Genomic DNA, 26633 nt, shown 5'->3' with positions numbered 1-26633 from the left:
TCTCCTCTTCAGATCTGGAGCCGTGACTGTGAAGGACCTGAGGAAGGCAGGCACAGGGATAGGTACTCCCCTCTGTGTGTGCTCACAGCCCCATGTGTTTATCCCAAGCAAGCTTTTTCACATCTCCTAGCTAGAAATAATGACCAATCATGTTCTGGATGGAAATTCTAGCTATCAGTCACCTTTAAAAAAAAACACAGAGCAACCACTGGAAAACACAACAATATATACTAGAACACATGGAAGATAACAAGACCATTAGATGTTGGGGGTTTATCTAAACCAGCCATTCGCAACCTTTGTTGGTCATGGCCATAAATGCAATATGAAAGAAATACAGGCCGAATCAGTTTTCTATGAGTCACATAATGAACCTTATAAGGTGGTATGTGAAGAATTGTTTCCAGTCTGTGGCTCCCTTCAAATGTGCCAGGGCCACCCACAGGGTTCATATGGCTGCTGTTGAGAATGGCTGAAACAGATCACATCATTGTCTATGCTTTCAGGCTGCCCCAGTATTTATTTATGTATTTATTTATTTCTCCCTTTGAAATACAGAATGTTATTACTTCCTGCGTAAAATAGCCCCATAAGTTTCCATGGGATGGTGAGGGTAATAAAGAATGCTGTTATTATTTGCATATTCAGTAAAAGGATACAAAACATTATAATACTCATTGGTTTTATGAGTAGATGCTAATTCACTACTCCGAGCTATATTCCAGAAAGAATGTAGTAACCGAAGAAGCATTAAATAACATTGAGTGCCTGCCTGTCTTGGAAGAGCTGGACAGCGAACCAACCCTAGCAGAAATAAATGCGGCCTTGGATTCCCTCACCTCTGGCAAGGCACCTGGAAGGGACAACATCCCTGTTGAAGTGCTGAAATGCGGTAAGGAGATCATCATCACCGAACTGTATGAAATCTTTTGTCTCTGCTGGAGGGAAGGTGGAGTACCACAGGACATGAAGGACGCAAACATTGTCACGTTGTACAAGAACAAAGGTGACAGGGGTGACTGCAATAACTACCGTGGTATCTCTCTTCTTAGCGTTGTAGGGAAGCTGCTTGCCCGTGTTGTGCTGAAGAGGCTCCAGGTGCTTGCAGACAGAGTCTATCCGGAATCACAGTGTGGATTTCGAGCAAATAGATCCACCACTGACATGGTATTCTCCCTCCGACAGTTGCAGGAGAAATGCAGGGAACAACAACAGCCACTCTTAGTGGCCTTCATAGACCTTACAAAAGCATTTGACTTGGTTAGCAGGGATGGCCTTTTCAAAATACTTCCCAAGATTGGATGTCCACCTCGTCTCCTTAACATCATCAGGTCCTTCCACGATGGAATGAAAGGCACTGTAGTTTTTGACGGCTCAACATCAGATCCCTTTGACATCCGAAGCGGAGTGAAACAGGGCTGTGTCCTCGCACCAACACTTTTTGGGATCTTTTTTGCTGTCATGCTGAAGCATGCCTTTGGAACTGCAACAGAAGGTGTCTATCTCCGGACTAGATCAGATGGAAAGCTCTTTAATCTCTCTAGATTGAGAGCGAAGACCAAAGTCCAACTGAAATGCATGAGGGACTTCCTCTTTGCAGACGATGCAGCCATTGTTGCCCACTCTGCTGAAGACCTCCAACAACTCATGAACCGTTTCAGCAAGGCCTGCCAAGACTTTGGACTAACAATCAGCCTGAAGAAAACACAAGTCATGGGCCAGGGTGTGGACTCACCTCCCTCTATTACCATCTCCACACAAGAATTGGAGGTTGTTCATGACTTTGTGTACCTTGGCTCAACCATCTCTGACACCCTCTCTCTAGATGTCGAGCTGGATAAACGCATTGGGAAAGCAGCCACCATGTTCTCTAGACTCACAAAGAGAGTATGGCTCAATAAGAAACTGACAACACATACCAAGATCCAGGTCTATAGAGCCTGTGTCCTGAGCACACTCCTGTACTGCAGCGAGTCCTGGACACTTTGTGCCCGGCAGGAGAGGAAGCTGAACACCTTCCATATGCGTTGCCTACGACGGATTTTTGGTATCACCTGGCAGGACAGAGTTCCAAATAGAGTAGTCCTAGAACGAGCTGGAATTTTCAGCATGCATACATTACTGAAACAGCGACGTCTACGCTGGCTTGGGCACGTTGTGAGAATGGCTGATGGTCGGATTCCAAAGGATCTCCTATATGGAGAATTAGTGCAGGGAAATCGCCCCAGAGGGAGACCACAGCTGCGATACAAGGACATCTGCAAGCGGGATCTGAAGGCTTTAGGAATAGACCTCAACAGATGGGAAACTCTGACATCTGATCGTTCAGCCTGGAGGCAGGCAGTACATCACGGCCTCTCCCAATTTGAAGAGACCCTTGTCCAGCAGGCTGAGGCAAAGAGGAAGTCACAAAGGAAGCAAAACCAGGGAGCTGGACAGGGGACAGATTGGATTTGTCTCCAGTGTGGAAGGGATTGTCACTCTCGAATTGGCCTCCTCAGCCACACTAGACGCTGTTCCAAGTCCTCCATACAGAGCACGATACCATAGTCTTTCGAGACTGAAGGATGCCTACTAGGCTAATTCACAAACATGCAGAGTAAATTTTTCTTTCAACAAATGCAGCTATTAAACATATAATACTTTATAATATTTTGACCCAACTCCGGGAGGCAGTGGAAGACAGGAGGGCCTGGTGTGCTCTGGTCCATGGGGTCACGAAGAGTCGGACACAACTAAACAACTAAACAACAACAACAATTTTATATTAATACATTGTTATTGTCTCAGCTGCACCTTCCAAATACCATGTAGTTGAGTCCTGATCAGAACTGGTAAGAAGAGCAGTGCTGAGATTGCTGCTGAATTCTGTAGGGAAACTATGTCATGTGTCAGTGAGTTCTGCTTTTTATTCCAGTCTTAATACAGTGGTGGACCATCCATGGGGATGGGAAGGCATTCTGTATATGACCAGATGTGACACAAATAAATGGAGATTCTGTTCTGGTGGGTGTGATCTAAAGTGAATGAAGTCTTTGTTCCCTCTTTCTTCTCTAAATTCCACCCGTGCATTTGTTTCATATTGTGCAGTTGGAGACACACTGACTGGTTTAAAAAAACCTGAACCGCTGTATTCCCATATCTGTATGAAATCTCTTGTTCACTTGAGAGAACGAAAGAGCCAGTCTGGTGCAAAAGGTTAAGAAACCAAGCCAATTACTTCATTTTGCATACAAAATTGCAATGATGTAAACCACCCCAGGCACTGTAGTAATCCAACATTTTCTGCTCTATCCAAAACTCCTTAACCCTATGCCACCTCACTCCTTTGTTCTTCAAATTAGTACACAGGTTATTAACATGCAATTGATGTAAAATTATATATTGTCCAGTGTTCAAATTCTGGCCTGAATCCTATTGGTGTTCACTCATATTTATGTAATATGTCATGACTAATTAAACGCTCATTCCTGAAGTGCTGTGGTGCTTCTGGGTTGTACAATGGAGTATTTGACAAAACACATGGCTGAGACACCCCCTAGAATGAGCAAAAGTCTTTCTGTGCACCTAGCAAGCCTCTGGAAGTGACAGTGTCATCAGAATGGCATCTTCTGTAGATCTTAAGATCCAGACAGGTTCATTAACACGCCGGGCAGCCTCTGATACATCTACAGTAGAGTCATGTGGTTTTTTTAAAAAAAGATTAAAACCAGTACCTTGAACTGAATTGAGAAAAGCATGGGCAACCAGTGCTATCCGTTCTGTTTCAGCAATATCAGGGAGATCCTGGTATTCATTTACTCAGGTGATGTTGCGTGTTGCCCTGTATGTTAAAAATCTGTTTGTAAGGCTGTTAGAAATAGATTTTATGGAATCTGGTTGTAAGCCTGTTTGAGAGTCCGTGAGGACTGAAAAGTGGGACTTAAAATGTTGCTGATAAACAAATATTCATGTGGATACAATTTCATGTTAAGAATGTTTCCTCTTCTGTTTTTGCAGTCTGTTTAGATAACATCTGCTTGGTTTGAATACAGGGCAGCATGTTTAATACCTGGAAACCCATGTGGGTCGTGTTGTCAGAAGATGCAGTTGAGTTCTTTAAGAAGAAGACTGACAACAGCCCTAAAGGAATGATTCCTCTAAAAGGAAGCACCCTGACGAGTCCCTGCCAGGATTTTGGCAAAAGGATGGTGAGTATGTACGGTGGTTTCCACATAAACAGACTTCTGGGTAGGTCCAAGTCTAAGTTTGATGATCCATTATTAGCTGCTGCCAAGTTCAGCAACAGTCTTTTTTTAAAAAAGGTATCCATTGGGTGTAACCTCCCCATGAGCTTGCTTGCATGCCTACTCAGATTGTAGGTGCTCACATGGAGTTGAGTGAGAGTGTGGAACAAGCAGCAAATCAATTTTGTTTTCAGCACTAGAAGGGCCATAAGACTGCTGCTGGGCCTAGAAATGTGGCTTAGAAGGGTCTTGAGTCCTTTGGGCTTGGATCAGCAAAGCTGTCGCCCTCTGGAGGTTGTTCACCTATTGGCCCTAACCAACACAGAGCAATGGTGAGGGATTGTGCCAGTCCAAGAAACAGAAAAGGCAGTTTCTCCATATGCACGCTGAAGAAAGCATTCGGTCTGTGAAGGGCGATCTCATCCATGCTGGATGAGACCAAAAATCTGTCTAGTCCAGCGTTCTGTTCCCGCAACTGCCAGCTGATTGCCTATTGAGAGTTTGCCACAGTATTACTTTACTGTGTAGATCCTCCTGGAGCAAGTTGTTGTTGAGGTCCAAAATGCATGACAACTGTCTTTGGATAACCCAGCTGTCTGTGGATTTCCATTGAAACCACGCAGAACAAGAACTGCATCAGCTCTCTCCAACCTGATGTCCTCCATCTGTGTTGACCTACAGTTCTCATCATCCCCAGACAACATAGGCCCTTCACCATGCTGGGTGAAGCCAATGAGATTTGCAATCCAGCATGATGGAGGGCACCAAATTGGAGAAGGTGGTTTTTTACAACAGCAAGGCACCCTTTTCAGCTCTGAAATGTTCATGCCATTTGGATTAGATGCAGGCTGAATGGTTAATCAAATCACCTGAGTTTCATTTAGAGGAGTCACAGCAATCTGAAAATGTGACTGTGGCTGAACTGTGAAACTATTGTATGGAATAAGAATATTCTAAAACCAATAAAACATAACAAAAAAACCCCACAAGCTCTTAATTATCACAGTTTGACTTGGACAACCCAGTTCTGTTGGCATAATGTTCCTGACATGGCACCCTCCATTCTGTTACTATCCAGTCCCTATTCCCCTACTAAACTCTTAGTCAGAAAGGGGGGGGGGACAGCTCATACATAGCATAGATGTGCAGTGCTTCAGCTAGAATCTCTTTCTCCCTAAAGCCAATCAGGCAGATGGTGGGAATTCCACAACAGTTGAATCCAGGCTGAGTTCAGACTACAACTTCATGTTGCAACCCAAAGTGTTGTGTACAGAAATGTTGTTTCTCTTCAAAAAATTACAAAGCGGTTCACCTGGAGGGTGTGGAAAACTTTGGGCAAGGCATGAAGCAATCTGAGGTGAAACAGGCATTACAGTTTCTGGGATGCCAGAATGTTGAGACCCTAACCAGAGAACATAATGTTGAAGTATTTTATTGTCATGAAATTTCCTCCAATGCACTCCTTTTTGACATTCCTGTTACAAAATAACATCATTTAAAAGCATTGTTAAGTTTTAATAATATAGTGAGTAACATCATTGGGTGTTTGATCCCCAGCTGTGCCTCCCTGACATGGGCTGTATTTGATAATCCATAGGATCCCTCCAGCTCTGCAGTCCTAAGATGATGATGATGATCTACTCAGATGGTGGTTTGAGGGGGGGGGGGGAGAATTTGGGCTACTTTTTTTAAAAAAAGGTAGTTTCAATATATTAATTAAACTAACAAAACATAGTGCATTAAGACACGTTTGCTAATGTTTTATGCTCACAAAGTAACAAGTAATGAGTAACTAGTCTGCATCCAACCTATAATTTTTAATCCCCATACTATTTTGTCATTTACAATTGCTTACGGTGAAAGAACACCAAATTTGCTTACATTAATTTCATGTGATTTTAAGGAATTAAGGGAAAGTAGGGGATAAGAAAGACAGCTATGCAGAGCAATTGAGGAGCTAGGAACTGGTTGTAAACCTCCGTAGACATCAATCATGTGGATAAGGCCAGTAGATCTTAATTGGGACTTGTAATTTCATTCTCTACATGCCGACAAAGAAGTAAATAGTACAGAATTAACCAGGGCTCAAGAGGTTTAAAGCTTTTTAAACCTTAAATAATTTGTATGCATAGAAATGAATTATATTTTGCAGGCAGGAAATGCCACTGCATGAAACTCCGTAGGCTTTGCAGACAAGCAAGGTGTCACTGCTTATAAGCAGGTTCTCGAGTATTTGTGCCTGGAATGTGATTGTGCTTTGTACATTTGGTCAGAAAATATCCAGTTGTGAAGATTTACTTCTGGCCCATCCACTTTGCTTTGGCTACGCTTACCCTGTTCTTATACTTGCACTCCCTGCTGGATTGCAATCTCATGCCTAGATCTTCATCCACTAAGGCCTTGTACTCTCTCTGCCTGCATACCAAGTTGCTGTTGTTTGAAATCTGCAAACCTTAAGTGTTCTCCTGTCCTGTTGACAGCACCAAACAGAGCCCTTTTCACAGCACTGTAGAGTTAGGAGGGACACTGGAGACTTGTGACTCAAACCCTACCAAAGGCAGACTCTGCAATTCAGGAGGAAGGCCCAGCATCATTTTACAGATGGTCACCCATATGGCACCCAAAGATATTCATCAAAGTCTTGCAGCAAGAATAGGCAAAGTATTGCCCTTAGGCTAGACCCAGCTCTGAGGGAAATAATTTGGCCTCTGAATGCAATTTCTTCCTCCAGCCCATTTTTTAAGGCCAAAATATATTTCACGCCCATAAAAACAGAGAGAAGTGCTGTAAGTTTGCTTGTTATGTGTTAGGAATAATACTGTGTCTTCCAAATGTATATTGAAACTGTGAGTATAGAAAGTCTCAAACACCAGTAATTTCTTTGCTTCAAATTCCCCATTTGAATAATATTTATTATATATTGAAAATATTTTTGCCCCACCTTTCTCTTTAAAAGGACCCAAGGTGGCTTACAACAAGTAAAAGTTAATATTTAAAAGAGAAAAACAGTAAGCATACAAATATTAAAAAGAATTAAACAACTGTTTGGTCAATAAAATCAATACTAAAAACACATTTAAAAACAACAGAGCACTACAATTCATTAAAAAAAAAAACACCTCTCAGGCCACCAGTCACTAAGGAAAAGCCTGCCTGAAGAGAAAGGTCTTTGCCTGCTTGTGGAAGGACAGTAAAAACAGGGTCAACCTGGCCTCCTGTGGGAGGGAGTTCCAGAGGTTGGGAGCAGTGACAGAGAAGGCCCTCTTCCATGTCCCCATCAAGCATTCTTGTGAGGGTGGTGCGACTGAGAGAAAGACTTCCCCTGATGACCTTACTGCCCAGGGAGGCTCATTCAGGCTGTAAGAAAATTCCACGGAGGTAGCTGTGCTAGTCTGTTTCAGCAAAACAAACAAACAAACAAACAAACAAACAAACAAACAAACAAACAAACAAACAAACAAACAAACAAACAAACAAACAAACAAAGAGTCTTGTGGCCTCTTTCAGACTAGGAGGTTTTATTGGGCACATATAGTCCTGAACTATAGCTGTAACCCTCTCATTTAGTTGCATATACAGTCCCGAAAAACCTATGCTCAATAAAACACGTTGGTGAGAAAGGTACCATGTGATCCTTCGTTGTTCAAGCTGTAAGATGTTTTAACATCTGAACAGGGTGTAAAATATTCTCTATACGTTTCATATAACTTGTCAGGAATTTCCACGTTTGCCCAGTTTATAAGGTTTTGTAATAAATACTGTTATTTAGATTGCAGGCTTATCCGCTTACTGAGGAATAGGCTCCACTGAATTCAATAGGCTTGCACTTTTACTCACTGGTTAATAGGAACTCTGTTAGAAAATGAACCAACATTCTTATGCAAGAAATCAGTGTTGACTTCCAATGAAATCTGTTACTATTCCAGTTTGTCTTCAAACTCACGACTGCCAAACAACAGGATCACTTCTTCCAGGCTTCCCATCTTGAGGAGAGAGATGTCTGGGTGAAAGACATCAAAAAGGCAATTAAGTGCATTTTGGGAGGTCAAAGATTTTCCAGGAAATCAACCAAGAAGTCAGTTAATCTTCCTACAACAATCAATTTGAGGTTTGTGAAAAGTTCACTTTCAGTTCTTTCCGCCAGGAACAGCGATTTATGTAGTCTTCATGGATGCTCTTGGGCTCCCTGAAATGGATGTTTTCATGGTAACTTTGAGTGAGCAAGGAACAAAATTCTTTTGGTTACTTAGGAGACAAATTACCTGTCTTCTTCATACAACATTGCTTTGGTGCTTTGTGTGGTAGTGCTTGCAGTTGCATTTGACAAAGAAAAATAGCTTTGGGAGATGGAAATTTGACGTAGAGAAGCTCTAGTGTGGTTGGAGAGGTGTGCAATCATCTCTCCAACCTTCTGTCCCCCAAATAATTGCTTTTTCTGCTTTTTAACTGCTTTTTCTGTGTGTCTTCCAAGTGCATGCTGAAACTCTGTATAAAAAAAGTTCAAACACCAGTAATTCCTTTGCCTCAAATTCCCCATTTCCAAAAGCAGCTGTAAAATAGAGGGGAAATGGTGTGGATGGGTCAAATTGTTTGTCAAAGATAACCCATTGCTGGAAGAGATAATTCCTTAACTACTGATAGCATCTGTCACAGCAGGAACTTTCTTTTGTTTTCTGCAGTTCATAAATTAGCATGCAGTGTTCTGTGATTGATCTTCTGGATCTAAACTTTGCTATGTTTTAGGGTTACAAAAAGAGAGAAACAGGTTGCAAGTATAGTTAGCAGCTAAAATAAGGAGACTATCGAAAGAACATAAGAGATCAATATTCACCAAATTGAGAACAACTAAAGCAGAACTAAGTGACATGGTGGCACTGTGGGTTAAACCACAGAAGCCTCTGCGCTGCAAGGTCGGAAGACCAGCTGTCATAAGATCGAATCTATGTGATGGAGTGAGCCCCCGTCGCTTGTCCCAGCTCCTGCCAACCTAGCAATTTGAAAGCATGCAAATGCAAGTAGATAAATAGGTACCACCTCAGTGGAAAGGTAACGATGTTCTGTGTCTAGTCATGCTGGCCATGTGACCACATAAACTGTCTACAAACGCTGGCTCTATGGCTTGGAAACGGGGATGAGCACCACGCCCTAGAGTCAGACATGACTGGACATTTGTCAAGGGGAACCTTTAACTTTACATGTTTGATATAATGAGACAGTCTAGGTGGATGGGGAATTCCATAGGGCAGGGGTCAGGGAACTTTTTTACCTCCCGCCCCCAAATTTATATATGCACGGCCCTGCGGGGGCGGCTCCCCTTCTCTGCCAGCGGGCGGCTCCTGGGTGGGCATCAAAGAGAAGCAGATGGCTCACCCGCCAGGGGTGCCCAATTCCACCTCTCGCTCCAGCACCAGTTTGCCGGGGTAGTTGCGTTGGGCCTTGGCATCGGCCCGACTGCTGCTGCTGCCTGACAGGCTCCTCTGGGGATGGGGCGTGGGGCAGCGTCAGCTATGTCCTGGTACCAGGAGGGTGAGCCTGGGCTGGAAGGAGAGGCTCCTCCTGGCTGGGGTGCTCCAACCGCTTGGCCTGACCTTGCCTTCCACCATGGCTGACCCCGCTGACACCACCTCGGCTGCCCTATGTCACTGGCTGGGGCCCGTCGCCAGCTGCCATCCACCGTAGCTTGGTTGCAGCCGGGCCGGAGAAGGGGGCAGGAAGGGGGCGATTGGGCAGCCAGGGACCCCCTCCGGGCAGAAGAGGAGGAAGAGGATGAGGATGGAAGGGGGTTAGGGTTGCGTCCTCATTACCCCCAGGATTTTCATTTTTATCCCATTTGGGGTAATTTACCCCTGTTTCCCAACCACTGCCATAGGGCAAGAACAACATTTTCCCCCAACCTAAAATAGTGCCCTGGCTAGTAAGCTAAAGCAGGGGTCCCCAATCCTCAGTCCATGTCCCGGCTGCAGTCCATGGCCTAGGTAGGACCGGGCCGTGGACACAGATCTCCTCCCGCTCCCCCGTGAGCTCCAGCCAACACAGCCAATGGCAAGAGGCCATGGGAACTGAAGTCTAAAATACCTGGAGGGCCACAATAGTCTCTTCAAAATTTTGACCTTTAAGCAGCCTTCTTGAACTGTATCATGTTCCCCCTGCATGATGTATTCTTGTTGGTACAGCACCCAATCTAAGCATGGTAGCTGGTGGCTATATCTGGTAACCAGAGGGGGAAAGTAAAGAAGAATTTTGGAAAATAGTCTTGAATAGAACCAGAAGGAAGTGGCTTGCTTCATATATGGACCTTTGAAGGATATCTCGTAACCAGCAAGACATGACCAAAGCTGCTGGTCCTTTAATGAGTGAGCCATTAAACACAGAAGGTGGCTGGGCCCTTTTGGTGCTATTGTAGAACAGAACTGGACCCTTAACGTTTTCACACAAGTGTTTTAGAATACAGGAAAAAACAATTTGCAAATAATTGCTTTCCAATTCACCACGGTTTCCTAATGACTGGTCAATATTTTCTGTCCACAGTACTTTGTATGTCTCGATGAGGGACCCTGACAAAGGCATAAGAGAAATGAAGCTAGAAAAAGACAAGAAAATGTACAATCACTGTTTTACAGGTAGAAGGCGTTCATTTCCAAAATTATAAAACTTTGAAAGCACACATCTGGGTGGAACACTCACTAAAAATAATGATTGCCACTCACCATTAGATGTATAAGAAGCAAAATTGGAGAGAAAATTTCAAGTGTATGTATAAAATAGCAGAACCATCTCAGATCTCATGGAGGGTTGAAAAATATCATAATGAAATAAAGCAGAATGGGACTATGAAAGGGATGACTGTTGAAAATATGATGAAAAAGAATGTAACCTCATCTTTATGCTTAGAAGAAGATCAGTGTTCAATAAAGGGCTAGTATGAGGTATATTGTTCTTGTGACAGGACAACCTGGACCAGCCATTCTCAACAGGGACCATAGGGCCCTCTGGGGCTCCCTGGAACATTTGAAGGGGGCCACAGACTGGAAACAATTCTTCACCCGCCAAATTATGAGGCTCATTATGCAACTTATACCATCCTGATTTGGCCTATATTTCTTTCATATTGTATTTATAGCCGTGGCCAAACAAAAGATGAAAATGGCTGAACTAGGCTGTGAGACTATGGCATTTCTACCTTTGTATAAACCAGAAGATAAAAACGCCAATTTCCCCCTCAAAGATTTGTGATAGTGAAATTCTAGTCAACGTCAACAATGAGCAATTCTCCTCTCAAGCCATCTGGAAAGTTCTGGTGTGGAATGTTTACTCCAACTGCAAAATTATACTGGTTACTCAGCAGAATGGAAAACAGTTATACATTTCCTTTATGTTCACCAGAACATTAATAGTCACATTGATGGTTTGATTAAAAATTGGCAAAAAAAAGGATCCTTGTCTGCTTTTCATTCCCCTAAAACACTGCTGGATCAAAAGAGCTTCAGAGAATACTGGGTGCAATTCTACTTATTTATGACAATTGCCAGTTACTGTGCCCATTAAAAAGATGGTAGCACCTAGCAGGAATTCCAGAAAGGTTTATTATGGGTTTCATATTTCTGCACCGTAATTGTCATTTGCATAAAGCTCAGTTTTACAGAGAATAGAGTCCATCCATGTCTGTAATTATGAAAGATGTGTGTGTGCGTATTTTGCAGTTGTCAGTTGACAGTCCTTGGTTTGCTTCCTTATTCCTAGGTAGTCACGTGATTGACTGGCTATTGTCAAGCAACTTCATCCAAAATCGCCAAGAAGGTCTAATGGTGGCATCTGCTCTGCTGAACGAAGGTTATTTTCAGCCTGCTGGGGATGTAGCTAAAAGTGCAGTTGAAGGCCTGTCAGAAACTTCCTTCCTTGATGATGAGGATGCCTATTATTACTTTGTAAGTGTTAAAGCATGGGCCATTTTTACTTGAGGAGGAGAGCCTGAGCTAATGCAGCATTCTCCACATTGCTGTTTACCTCTATGGGCCTCTGTGAAATGCTGAGAGAGGAGGCATCCTCTGGCCAGACCACGGGCCACTCCACATCTTTGTCTAGCTGTTAGAATGCTGGAATGTACATCCAAGAACCTTCCAGAACCTCCTGGGTGGGGTCCCCACTAATATTTTAGTGAAGGTGCCTCATCGTTGTTCCTTAGTGCAGACTGATCATTCCGCACTCTCACCGTACATGAGACCAAAACCGAAGGGTGTATATATATCTAGCATTCCCCATCCCCAGAAAAGACCCTCTTAAAGAGAATTCCAGATTTGCAGCCTGAGACTGCCTTCATGATTAGGATGGCCCGACTTTCATTTCAAAAGTTACATCAGAATACTTTCTCATCTCTCAGAATGAAGATGATTTTTGATTCAGGCACAGGTTGTATTTTTTTAAAAAAGTTATCATAATTAACTCTTGACTGATCTAGGTTGTTTTGGTAACATCTCTGAATTTATCACAGATAAAATAAGAATGAGCGCCACCTCTTAGCTTCCAAGGTCTGCCATTTGACTCTTCCTGACCCCAGATAGCTCACTGTAGGTATCAAAGCTGGGCAGAGGGAAGTATTAAACTAACAGTGTATGGAGAGGTGAGAGAAGATGGACTTTATTTCATCTTCTGTGTACTTGTTTAATGATAAAAGTGGACCTCTCAAATCCTTCTTTGTCCCCAACTGGCAACATGTATAGCAAGCACATTACAGTGGTGCCTCGCTAGACAGTTACCCCACATGACAATTTTTTCACCAGACATTGGCTTTTTGCGATCACTGTAGCGATTCACAAAACAGTGATTCCTATAGGGAAATTTCGCTGGACAATGTTTGGTCCCTGCCTCACAAACCAATTTTCGCTAGATGACGATTTTGACAGCTTCCTCTGCGCTCGCAAATAGGTGTTTTCGGGACCTAAGTTTCACAATATAGCGATTTAAACAGCTGATTGGCAGTTCGCAAAGCGGGTTTCCTATGGCCAATCTTCGCTAGACAATGACGATTCTTCCCCATTGGAACGCATTAAACAGGTTTCAATGCATTCCAATGGGGAAATGCTTTTCGCTAGACAATGATTTTGCTAAACAGCGATTTCAGTGGAACGGATTATCATCGTCTAGCGAGGCACCACTGTATAAACATATCTGTCCTGAGAGTTTGCAGCCTTGCCTAGCTACATTGCATGTGTTATAGAGATAGATATGGATTATATATGGGCCATGTTCTATTGTTGAATAGCATGAACCTGTTTCCTTTGACCCACTTGTCAGCAAGTTGGGAAAAAGACCTCCTGTAATTCATATGCTACAGTTTTCTCCTTAGAATGGAGATCCCTGAAAAGAGCTCTTAAAATAATTTCCTCCACTTCAAAGAGCAAGAATAGCACTTCTCATATTATGCATTTCAGGGTAAGATCACATTTTTAGGAAAACATCTATTTCTTCCTTTTTTCAACTATCCCTACAGACATGCGGCTCCTTCTGCACCAAGTGCTTGAGACATCAGACATGCAAACAATGTTGTGTAATCTCACAGTTCTGCAATTACAAAAGAAACACGGGTTAATTGCTATGTTTCCCACCCAAATGAAAGAAAACTGTTTAGATGCATAGGATAAAGTCAATCAAAGGGAAGGGACAGTTTTCTGCAGAGGTAGAGTTTTTTCACATGTTGTCAGTTGCTTACATATATCTTTCTATAACAAACAACCTTTCTCAGTTTTGCAGTATTTGTTGGTCATATCTGTCAGTTTGTTTCGGTACAACAGAGTGAATTCTTTCAGGAGACATTTAGCAGCATGAGATCTTGCATGTTTTCAAACAGGCAGACAGTGGCTTTTTCTGTGAAGGAAACTCCAGTGATGATGATGGCATCTTCAAGGAGGAATTCAGAGGAATTGTGGTCAAGCAGGGATGTCTATTAAAACAGGTTGGTGTATATACCTTGTGTATTGCAATTACACAGAAAATAAATTCATGCAATGCAAATCTATACAGTGACCTTGGATGTTCGGGGGGGGGGGGGGGAGGCCTCACAGAGCTTGGATCCATTGCCTGTATGCAGCATCATTGTGTTGCAAATGGCAATCAGCTGATAGTGGGTGCCCAGTAGTTTTTACAGAAAACTTGCCTCGCTCCTCCGTCTTCCCTGCATGAAAGGCTCAGCCATCGCCAGTTCTGGATATTTCTTTCTTCAGAGTGTGCTCAGCACACAAACTGCTTGGCAAGGCAGAAACATATACCAGTTTATGAAGCACGAATGATGTGAAAAGTTCTCCCTACAAGCAATTTGAGTGCTTTCTTGCAACTATGTGTATCAGTATAAAAGTTATATTGCAAGCAGCTCCAGGAATTGTGTTAGAATGCAAACTATAGTGGGACAGAAATGCCAAGAGGCTATCAGTCTTTGTGTAGTCAGTCAATATCTAGCTCCTGTTATGAATACGTGAAGCTCCTAGTATGGATATGACATCTTCAAACGTCTGATGGCAGTCTGATTTTGCACAATTCCAAAAAATTGCCATACCGAAATCAAGTAGAGGGCACAGATATATTTAAAAGCACTTATATTGTCTTCATGAGTATTTGAGAAGTTGCCCAACCCAGAGGAAATGCAATAAAACCACGGCATTATTTGGATCATCAGTTTTTGACAAGCAGTTTGAGGAAAGTTCAAACATTTTTGCTGCTTAGATCTAATACCCTGGTCAAAGTGCATGAGTGGGGGAACCTTAACCACAAACAATCTCAACCCCTCCCCCCATAATTAAATCAGGTGATTTATTTTATTTCATTTTAAAAAATCTCAAAACTCGTTCTTGGAAAAATCTGGTAATACTCCCTTTCATGCTTCTTTTGCTCCTTGAATTACTTCAGTATAAAACCAAATTTCTCTTGAAACAATTAAGGCAGAAGAATGGCTCTGAAACTGTCTTAAAGAAGACTTTTCAGTTTTCAAATTAATATATAATGCTTAGAATATACATACAATTCAAGAAAACAGATTGTGGTCAAAAGTACACTTCAGATTATTAAGACTATTAAAAACCCGTGTCTGAGCTTTAGGTCTAAATTCAATCTGTAATTCAAAGAGTAGACAATTGAACCCACTGCTGTAAGGGAAATCAGCACATAAAATAATAGGACATTTTGGAGGTCATTAACCCATCGGGCTATCAGGCTGGAAGTGGCTTAATAGCAAAAATAATGCCAGAAATCTGTTGATTCAATATGTCTAGTTGAAACTACCAACTGGATTAAGAGTGTAATATTCTACTATACAGACGTTTTAGATACTCAACTTTTGACAAAGAAACAGTACATTTTTTCTGCACATCTTGGTTTATAAAACATAATCCCTAATGAAACCTATTATTTGCAAATGTGACATTTAAGTACCAGCAATACTGACAGGATCATTTTTGGATACTATCGAAAGTTTGATTCAGAGATCTCTTTTAACTTCATTCTTTCAAATTACAAAACATAAGTCACTCAATTGTCATTTTAATTTGATTTAGGGGCATCGGAGGAAAAACTGGAAAGTACGGAAGTTTGTGCTGCGAGAGGACCCTGCCTACATGCACTACTATGATCCTGCTGGGGTAAGCTCACTCTTGGTGGTTTTGTTGGCGTGTGTTCCAAAGTGCATTCAAAAATGAAGTTGCCTTTGAAAACTGTATGATTGATATGAGTAACTAACTGGTGGAACTTCTGATAATAAACATTTAAAACTATATTCAGGTTCCTTGTATTAATGTTATTTAAGTGCTAGAGACATCTATCAGCATGGAAGTAGTATGCCATTGTTAATACTACTTACATCCATTTTACTTCTGTCCCTGTTCAGATGTGTTACTTATGTGGTAGTGCTTAAAATATCTGCCCTACCTGTTCAACAGGTAGACAGCAGAAGATAAATTTTGAAGTGTGAATGCACAGCACTCCTTACACAATAATATCCCTCTATCTGATTTTCTTAAAATACACTTTTTCTTCAAAAATACTTTGTTTGCGTCCTGAAATCTCCACTGCCAGGGCATTCTCATTCATCCCGCCCCGCCCCACCTTCTCCAAGATACTCATGTTCATGAGAACTGGCCTTCATAAAGAAAAATTTGTCTAGGGACCAATAGCTGGCAAAGGCACATGTCATATATGACAATGAAGATGGTTTCCCTAGAAAGAGTATGGTGGCCAGAATCTTATTACATATTTACACCAGCATAATTCCATCAGCAGTACCTTTAGAAGCAAATTGTCACAATTTAATTGATGATGTCAAGGAATCAGCATAGCCATTTCTTATCACATGCTGAGTCATATAACTGGCATGTGATAGGAAATGGTTATGCAGGATTCTGGCCGCTCTTTCTGACCATGGTCAATGGGTGTTCCATTTAGCAGTTAAATGGTGGTGACCAGTAAACATCATGCTTATCATCCATGATTTTGTCTCAGTCTTTTTTTAAAAAGTCATCTGAACTAATGACTGCCGCGGTGTCCTCTATTATTTATATATGCAGTGTGTTAAGCTCCTGTGATATCCAGTCTTGGATGCTGTGAAGAGAATGTAGATCTGGGTCCACGAGCACATTGATCCCCAACCTTGGGCCTCCAGATATTCCTGGACTTCAACTCCCAGACATCCTGGCCAGCAGAGGTGGTGGTGAAGGCTTCTGGGAGTTGTCGTCCTAGAACATCTGGAGGCCCAAGGTTGGGGACCACTGCACTAGCAGATTTCTGGGTGATACAGTAGATTAACAAGGATTCCCGCCTCCCAACAATAACAACAGCAACAATAACAATATGGTGTAACACTCTCTATTCCCCAGCTATGTTGCTCAAATGAAGAAAGAGAGTTTGGTCTCCTGAGGAGTGGATTATTGTTGTTATTGTTGTTCTAGTTGATGAAAGCACTGTGTTCTGTCTTCACTTCTAGAATTTAAATTCCTTATTTTAGAATTCTTTTGTTATTTCACTGTTGTACCAGGTTCTAGCTGATGGATCTTGGTGTTCTAGTAAAACATTAACTAATGGATAAGTAGTAGATTCCACAAGCCAGAACTCTTCCCACCCCTGCTGGAATGCACACTAGAAAGAGTTCCCTTCAAAGTGACTTGGCTGCTTCTGCTGCTTCAGAAACTTGCTCATTTCTGAATGGACAATGGGAGACAAGAATAACAGTCCTATGTTCTCCTTGTCTTCTAGGTTGAACATCTTGCACTTCCCTTTAAAGCCCTCCCTTATGTGTGCTTTGCATAATGTAGAGAGCACCTTTCCTGAAACTTGTGTCTTACAGTATAATCTTGAACATACCTTTAGATTGGCCTGTTGTTACCATACTATAAAAACTTTTCCATTTAAATCTCAGTATGGATCTGCATGCTTTCTGAAGGCCCAGTCCATTACCATAGCAGAACTGTTCCTGTAAAACCTTTGTTGTTATTTTCCTGAGGGTACGGATTAACCCAGATTAAGCTAATTTGGAAGCTTCTTTGGCTCATCAGGGGATGGTGTAGTTTGTTTTTGTTTGTTTGTTTTTTGCACCATGCCTTTTTGTTTTTCTTCCATCTTTCCTGACCTTACTGCTAATATATTTATGACAATAAACAGCATGTGCCAGAGAAAATAACTTGTTTGTTAAATTTTCTCCTTGTAGTTTTCTCCTTGCAGTGACTATCTATGTCAAATCTTTTCCCTCTTGCCTTCCTTCAAACTGTTTGGTTTTCCTTTCGTTTTTTCTTCTTCCACAACCTGCATAACAGAACAACACCATCTACCTCATTGGTTCCAGCTGCAATCTAAAATGAAGTCGCAAATACATTTTTCTCAGAAGTAAAGTTGCATTGTTTGGAATGTGTTTCAGGGAGAAGACCCACTTGGAGCCATTCACTTGAGGGGTTGTGTAGTGACAGCAATTGAAGATACACCAGATGGTAAGCACTAAGTGTGAGCACATAGACTGTCATACATTCAGTACAAATCTATTCAGCTGGCAGTACAGTAGCTGCATTTTCAATGTAGTCAGGGCTTTGAAACAAACAAATACTTCTGTAAACTGGCTGAATAGCTCAGTGAGTTGAGTATCTAGGTACAGAGCAATGGGTCAGGAGTTTGATTCCCTGCTATGCCTCTCAGGAGAAAAGCTTGGGCAAGCTGCATAGTCCCAGAGCATTTCCAGAAGAATGGAATGGTAAACCACTTCTTAGTACTCTATACCTAGAAAACTCTGGAATGGGTTGCCACAAGTCAGAATTGTCTTGATGGCATATAATCACTGGAGCCGGCATTTCCATGCAGGCAGATGTGATTCATCCAAGTGATTCTGTTGCCTGAGGAGGAAAAGATAGCCCCTCCCCATTTGATCTTTGTGGGTGGTACAGGCTCATACTGTACTCTGTTTTCCAATGGAGGGGGTCAGCCAGGGAATTTCTCTTCAGGCAAGCTTTCCCTTAATTTCCTGGATGTCTGAATGAGGTTTTATAATAGATGGTTGGGCCTTGAATGTTTTTTTGGTGTTGCTTTTGTTTACTGTCTTTTAGTTTGGCATTTACATGATCCTTTTTTAGTATTTGTTTACTTATTGTTATTAGCTTTAAATTCATTTACATTTTAATGATGTAAGCTGCCTTTGATCCTTTTTAAGGAGAAAGGTGGGATAAAAACTATTTTAAGCAAACTAACTAACTCAGGAAGAGTAACTGTTGTTACAATCCCTCCTCACCAGCACCCAAAACCTGAGGCAAATGTCTCATTCTGCCTAAAGGAAACAAAGGAAACACTGGTTCTATTATGGCACACACATCAAACCAGCATTTCTTTCTCTTAAAATGATAATGAAAAGTAGGTCCACCCCCATTAAACACTGAACATTTAGCAAGAAGAGATGTTTTTGAGAATGTTCATGTTCAAAACTAGTTATGTTTTGAGTTACTGCAAGGCAATGATGAATAACAGCATATGGCTGATCTTTTTGCAATCTGCAACTGGGGACAGATTTGGCTCCAGGGAGAAGAACGCAGACTTCTATTCTGTACTCGCTTGCTTGAGATTAACAGCACATTAAACCCAGTAGATTCCATCTAATGGTGGTTTTGTTGTAGATGAAAGTAGATTTGCATGCCTGTGGTGGGGCACTCTACTTTCACCCATTTGCCCTATCCACAGTCACTCCTTGTTACCCTGAAGAGCGACCCTAGAGATAAAAGAAACTGCAATTGCTGCTGCAAGAATTCAGAAGAGGACTGAGACTTTGAAGGGCAACTATAGAGAAGTTAGAAAAGAGCATCAAGTGTAAGGATGTGTCATTAGAGACCAGAGCCAAGATCATCCACACAATTATATTTCCTTCACTCATTCATTTCTTTCCCTCATCATTAGGAAAGAAGAATGAAGTTGGGGGCAACTTGTTTGAAATCATTACTGCAAACGAAGTCCATTATGTCTTGCAAGCTGCCACCTCCACTGAGCGGACGGAGTGGATCAAGGCCGTCCAGCTGGTTGCCAGGACTGGAAAGTGAAGAACCTCAAACTTCAGCCCCTCCCCCCCCAAAATGCCTTTTATTCAAAGGATTTTTTTTTCTGGCAACACTTTGTAATATTGCTCATATATTAGTTCCAGAGTGATTTTATTTTTAAAAACCTTTCTTTGATAAAAGTTTGACTTAGATTCATCACAGTATTTAACTCACTTGCGTCCTGTTGGCTTTCTCTAGCCAGTCATCATCTAAAACAGAAATATTTGTTATATCAAAATGTTGTGTAGTTTTGTCGTTTACCATTAAGGAAAGCTAAGCAGATGCATGAGTAAGTGTTCTCGGCCTTATGATTTCTGCATTTGATATTAGCACACAAATATTGTTTGTGAGAGGTGTTTTGCATAAAGTCACCACTGAAGTTCTTTGTGTTATTCTGGTATCAGAATAATGACTAACATTGGCATGGAAATACACATTTGAGGATTTAAAAATTAACCTTTCCTCACTCTGTTTATATTTTTATAAAGGATAGCAGTGACTGCTTTATAGTGAGGGTGGGGAGGAAGGGACTTTTGCATAGTATTCAGATGTCTATTCATGATCGGGCAGACACACAGAGGTTTGCAAGTAAGCAGACACTGATATTTGCATACTACAGGACTAACTACATCTCTGATAAGGTAGCAAGAACAGGCTGGCTGACTATAGCCTGAGACACATAGAATAGTAGTCTGCTGGGCCCATCTCCACTGGGTAGACCAATTCTGAAAAAACAAAACTTGCAGCTCTAACATGTTGGATCAGTTTATGTATCAAATGCTTTCATTCTGCATTTGTTTAGGGAAACATGATAATTACTGTTAATTTTAGGAGACCCACAGTAATTTTAATGATTAGTGTTCACTGTCTTAGGTCACTGCATTAATGGATAAATAATTGCAACTGCACCAGTATAAACAATGAATCCAGCAGGTCTGAGAATCTATAGCCAATTTCTAATCCTGGTCCCAATTAGAAAAGACCTATTGACTCAGTAGTTTACCTTCCAGCCACTGACTCAATTGGTCTGTGCTCTTGTTGGGATTAGCAATGGGATACCAGCCCATGCATACACATTTCTGAAGATTTAAGCATCTGAAACATATTTATTATGTATGTTTCACACTTACAAAGCTCTGTTGCTTGCTTCAGCATAGTAAGTTATAGCTACAGTAGGTCCATCTGATTCAACATCTGGAGGAGCTGGCTCACTGAATTCCCATTGATCCAATAGGCCTACTCCAGTGCAATTTATCTAAGTAACAGGATTTTGGCCAGCATTTGCCATTTTACCATGCAATTTCCACCAGATGGTTTCCAACCAATTTGTAATAAACTCCATATAATGGGTTGTCCACAAAGAGCAGAAAGCTAGAAAAAAAATGATGGTTGTAGGTTTTTCGGGCTCTTTGGCTGTGTTCTGGAGGTTTTTCTTCCTAACATTTCACCAGTCTCTGTGGCTGGCATCTTCAGAGGACAGGAGCTAGAACTCTGAACACAGAACCCACAACAACCATCGGATCCCGGCCGTGAAAGCCTTTGAGAATACCTAGAAAAATTGTTGTTAAAGCTTTCCTCCCAGGAGTTAAAGGTGACATATACTAATTTATCGTCACAGCAACCCTGTGAGAAAAGTTGATCTGAGAGTCAGTGATGGGTCTCCCCAGTCCTAATCCTACATTCTCAGTGGTTCCCATCCTGGGAGTACTACTCCCAGAAACCCCATCTATCATAGCTAGTGGTGAAGGCTTCTAGGAGTTGTTGTCCAAGTACCTCTGGGGACCCATGGTTGGGAATCACAGCTCTAACTGCTGGAACAAAAGTCTTTAGTTATTAAATGGGCATGTTTTTAAAATTAGGATGCTTATAATGCCTTCCTTTTAAAAGCATGACCATGGTGGCCAGTATCCAGTTCATTATTTAAGCTCGCAGAAGTCCTGCTGTGAATGTTGTGGTGATCTGACAAGGTGCTAGTCAGGTACCAGGTTGGGTGCAGCCAACACCCCTGTCAGATCATCAAGACAGCTTCTGCAGCTAGATTTCCCACCCAATGTTTTTATCAAACTACACAGATACTGGCAAGTGTGTGGACAAGATTAATTTAGGAAGGTTGTATGAAAGTGGAATGAGTTCAGGTCCTTGTCATTAGACTGAATTTCACAATTTTTTTATTTGGTCATGCCCCTGCCCCCTTCCACCCAATTACTCATCAGGAAGAAGCAAACTGATGAATCATCAATACTGCATTAAAGAAAAACTGATATCCACTTCATGAACTTGGCAACCCCTGATCTCCCCATTGATGATTCAAATAAATTCTATGAAAATCATTGTTAAGCTCTGAACCCATTTCCCTCTTTTTCCTTTCTAAACCCTAAAAAAAGAGCATATCCCTCCTAGGTGAAATGGCAGACTGGTACATTATTTCATTTATAAATAACATTTCAGCCTCTGCTATCTAGGACTATGTAGACTGATCATGTCTAAATGTGGTGCAACTAATATATAGCAGCTGGAAGAGCAAAATTGTGTCTGCCAGCCTCTGAGCCCACCAAATGACCACATCTGGCTGTAACTGGCTATAGACTGGTGTCCCCACATATAAAGCATGCATACAAATCAAAACATCCTTTCCTGTGTTTTTTGTTTTGGACTTTGCTTGGACACAACTTAACAATTGAACAACAACAACAAATGTATTGGGATTAACAGGCATATCCCTAAATGGTAAAATGTTGGGGAATTTCCAGTTAATGACTTTCCTTCTAGCTGAATTTCCATGGCTACTGTAAAGCCTGATGAAGAGTCCTACAGAGCTTGAAAGCCTGCATATTTTGTGCATTTACAGTTGATCCCAATACAGCTGTTGTCGTTTTATGGATCTTGGAGTTTGAACTCAATTTTGTGATGTTTATTATTTTATAATTGCTTTCAGGGTAGCCAAAATGCAACTGCTTCAATTTGTCTACCGTACTTTAATCATCACTCAGCAGTATATATAGCTGTAACATTCACTCTAACAATATTGAACATAATGTTTGCGCCTTATGTGACACTATGTTGCATTCAACTTATGGCAACCCTAATAGTTTTAATAATTTTCAAATCATTATTTTCAAAGTATGTACAGTATGTCAGATATTTAAAGAATAGTTTTATCAGTGAGTTTCCACAGTTACCTGAGGACTAGAGCCTAGGTTTCCTGAGGCCTAGTCACTCTATCCACTACATCATATGGTCTCTCACTGAACAAAATACTGCATTTCTTTATTTAGCCCATTAGATAGCCAGCTGTAAAAAAAAATACACATGAAAATAGAGAAAATTCATTAAGAGCGCCACTACTTTAAGACAGTTCTGGGGGCTCTGCCTTTTCCTCATTATTACTGAGCTGTGAAAGTTTTCGTTCTGTGGAAATCTGCTCACAGCAAGACTCTCCTTGAAAACCATCAACACTGACAGGACCACCACATGTCAGTGGCAACATAACTAAAAGGGAAGCCGGGGAGGAAGACAAAGTTTGCTTGTTGAGCCGTTGCCTTCTTGATAATTGCTGTGTGGTTGTTACCACTGAAGCTTTTACATCTAAAAATATGTTGTCATGCTGGAAACCCAAGAAAAACAGGAACTATTTCTTTTTCTTTAAACAGATATGTGAAGTGTCAAAATTGCCAAGTGGTCATTGGGGCTAGAAAACATACTGATCCATATCACAGAGGCTCATTTATATCTATACATGTGGATTTAGAAACAAAGATTGCAATTCAAATAGAGTTACCATAAATTTTTACAAAAATTGCAAAAACTGCGATGAGAGGCCTGCTTGGAGAGCAGACCAGGGCCTGATGATAAGCAACTTCAAAGCATCTGTTCTCTCTTCTTCTGATGGTTCCTTATCCTTAAAATGGATTATAACAGAAACAAACAGCTGGGATGACTTAGCTAGTTTTCATATCTTTATAGTTATGTGACAGCCACTATGGTTTCCCATGCTTAACTATGCCTCAGAATAGGCACATGTGTGGAATAGGGTTGATGTCAGTGTAACAGCAGTCACTTACCTGATTAACAATATGCCACATATCGTCATATTTACACATTTATGGAGGTATAAGAACAAAATAGGGGTACATAAAATGAATTTCAGCCACATGCCTTGAGGCCATTAGAGAACTGCATAAATTAAATCAACATAAAAATAGCTGAAGTTGGGGAAGAAGGAGGATCTCTCTGCTTGGATTTCCTCTAGCCTCCATGCATTGATCTAAATCTGCACACCAGATCCAGTATTTCGGAGAGAGGCTTGGACTGGGTTCACATTCAGTAATAATGTTTTAAAATGATGACTATACACTTTATGTGCATATACAGTATGTATGTACAGTACACAAGAAAAGTACCTAAACTGGGTTTTTGTTGTTGTTGTCAACCCACAGTAATTAGGTTGTTAGTGGCTCACTGCAGAACTCTATCTAGAAATGCTTAAAAATTAATTACATGTCCAAATGAAATTTGCTAGATGTTCCTTGCTTTACCAACTTGCCTCTTGCAATGTCCTTGGGTGCCAGCTTGGTTGCAATACTGTTAACCTCAGTCTTGCTGAATTCCTTCCTCCGTTTCTTCTTTTGATGCCTTCCCATATATTCCTTCATTGACATTTACTGAACACAGGAAAAAGTTCAGAAGCCCTTGTCACATGGATTGATTCACTGGGTTTTAAATACTTTAGTTAATGTGAGTGAATTTTAAATATTTACTCTTCAGCTGAATTGGCTCTCAAAAAGGCTTCTATGAAATCAGTACAAACAAGACAGCTAAACAGCTGTCTTACAGTAGAAATCTATTCAGTTTGATCTCCTATTGCTTCTGGCTTGATTCTGGATAAAAGGTTTTTTATCCGTGTGTTAATTAGGTAATCAGTGCCACATGGTTTATGTTCTCACACACACACCTTAAGAATGGCCACTATTAATGACATAATTGTCACTGTCTGTACATCCAACCTTCATTTCCCTCCAGTTTTACTATTTACACTCAACTGCCACCATAGAGATGCAACTTAGGATAACACTTCATGGATCTCATGGACTGAATTCTAGTCTATGAAAGAGTTGGTCTTCAAGATGTCACAGGGTTTTAGGTTGTTCTCCAATTACTTGTCACTATCTAATCATATTTTTGCTGGTCATGCTTTAGAGCTGGAGACAGAAATGGTTTGCCTATTGTTCTGCTGACATAGTACTCAATAGAAAGCAGTGTTCTAGGCAGCTGCATTGCATTGCAACCCTTCATTTACTTCCCTCTGCTTTTTAAAGATAGACATAGTTGTTGATTTACAAGAATTAAAAAGGAATCCCTTTTGCTTCAAATGTGTGTATTTAGTAACCTTTGAAGGGGTTTTCACTGAATGATGCAATTTTGTGCTTCTGCCTCAATAACCACAAATGACAGGAAATACAGCTGTTAATTCTTTTACAACATTATCTCAACCACAGAGCTTGTTCTTCACATGCTAGTTTTGGAATTTTTCATCCATCTCTGTATGTTAATATGCTCCCACAATTCTGTTCTGAAAATGTTTTCTGAGGATATAAATTCCAGAATGTATAATAATGAAGAATGTAGTTACATGTGGAGTGAAACTGTTTACAGAAAAGGAGCAGAAAGTTTCAATAGAACCACAAAATAAATCAATAGTGGTTGATGTTCATTGTGGTTTGTGGAGCAGAAGGCATGAGTTATTTTCTCTTCCTTTTTTATCACACAAATGCATGCACACATGCACACACACAAACATACAGGTAAGGCAATATCCCATTTTCCTGCTGCAGAAGCCACCAGTGAATGGAAGGCAAACAACTTCTACCTATCTCCCCTGCAGCTCCAGTAATCCCAACAAAATTTCTTCAGGAGGTCAAAAAATAGCCCACCAAACACTGTGGGCTATTTTTAAGTGTCCTAGCAGGAAGGAAAACTTGCCAGGTAGCATGCAGAGAACTCTTTAACTCCCAGCCTTTCTATGAAGAAAGGTCCCTGAAGATAGCTAAATCTTGCATCAGTTGTTCAAGGTTCCCAGTTTCAGTAATTCCCCTGTCCCAGTGCAGCTGTAAAGGGGCAATATGTAAAATCTCCTTGACTTTCTGGAGAGATGAGGGCTGCCCATCAGGGAAGGGAAAATTAATCACATCAGTTTTCTTTCTGGGATTCAATTTTTTTTTTGTACATTTTCTTTTCACCACCCCTTCCTTTTTTTGGGGGGGGGTATAGTAGACCATTCCATCCATCTTTCCAGCCTTTCAGCACCAAGGGGAGGTTCACTAGGGTGTATCCTCCTGCCCCATTCTGATAGTAGAAACTACTGGTTCCATCAATGGAACCACTCCACTGGATCTTTACCTTCACGTTTATGACAAGCTTCTTGTAAAATAAAAGTTGTGATCATATAAAAAGGACCTGTATAGATACAGTATCAGCTTCTAAAAAACATAAGAAAACCCAGCTAAAGATGCACTGTGGCTGACATCCAGTTGTGCAGTTATGCAAATGGCATCATTTTTGGAAGCAAATTGTCATAAACAAAGAAATTTCTGTATTATCTATTCCATATTGACTCATACTATTTGGCATTGCTTTCAGAGATTTCTTAACTTACAACAATTTGCTTCCAAAATTTACACTGTTTGTCTAACTGCATGACATGATTTCAGTCAGTGAATCATACACATATCTTTCTTCTCAATCCAAAATCGGAATCTGATGACCTTTCTGATGTTTCAGACATGTTCACTGTCTTCTCCTAAGGATGTCATTATATTTTCTTATAGCATATTCTGATAACAGCTGAAGAAGAAGAGGACAACACTGGAGC

General features: G+C 41.1%; 1 protein-coding gene across 2 annotated transcripts in view; it reads left to right on the top strand.

The window, feature by feature from the left end:
• Positions 1–20221, top strand: part of PLEK (pleckstrin) — a 28493-nt gene extending 8272 nt beyond the window's left edge. Inside the window, exons 2-10 of one of the 2 annotated variants that reach the window (XM_020811312.3) lie at positions 2918–3006; positions 4035–4190; positions 8153–8334; positions 10755–10846; positions 11967–12151; positions 14071–14175; positions 15767–15850; positions 18115–18184; positions 19629–20221. In XM_020811312.3, coding sequence (XP_020666971.1) covers positions 4041–4190; positions 8153–8334; positions 10755–10846; positions 11967–12151; positions 14071–14175; positions 15767–15850; positions 18115–18184; positions 19629–19768 — 1008 coding nt within the window. In that variant the 5' untranslated portion in view covers positions 2918–3006; positions 4035–4040 and the 3' untranslated portion in view covers positions 19769–20221. The remainder of the gene's footprint in view (positions 1–2917; positions 3007–4034; positions 4191–8152; positions 8335–10754; positions 10847–11966; positions 12152–14070; positions 14176–15766; positions 15851–18114; positions 18185–19628) is intronic. The other variant, XM_020811311.3, reaches the window with a different exon arrangement.
• Positions 20222–26633: the final 6412 nt, after the last annotated feature.

This window comes from Pogona vitticeps, chromosome 1, assembly GCF_051106095.1.
Source record: "Pogona vitticeps strain Pit_001003342236 chromosome 1, PviZW2.1, whole genome shotgun sequence".
Taxonomy (NCBI): domain Eukaryota; kingdom Metazoa; phylum Chordata; class Lepidosauria; order Squamata; family Agamidae; genus Pogona; species Pogona vitticeps.
This window is presented reverse-complemented; position numbering and strand designations above follow the sequence as displayed.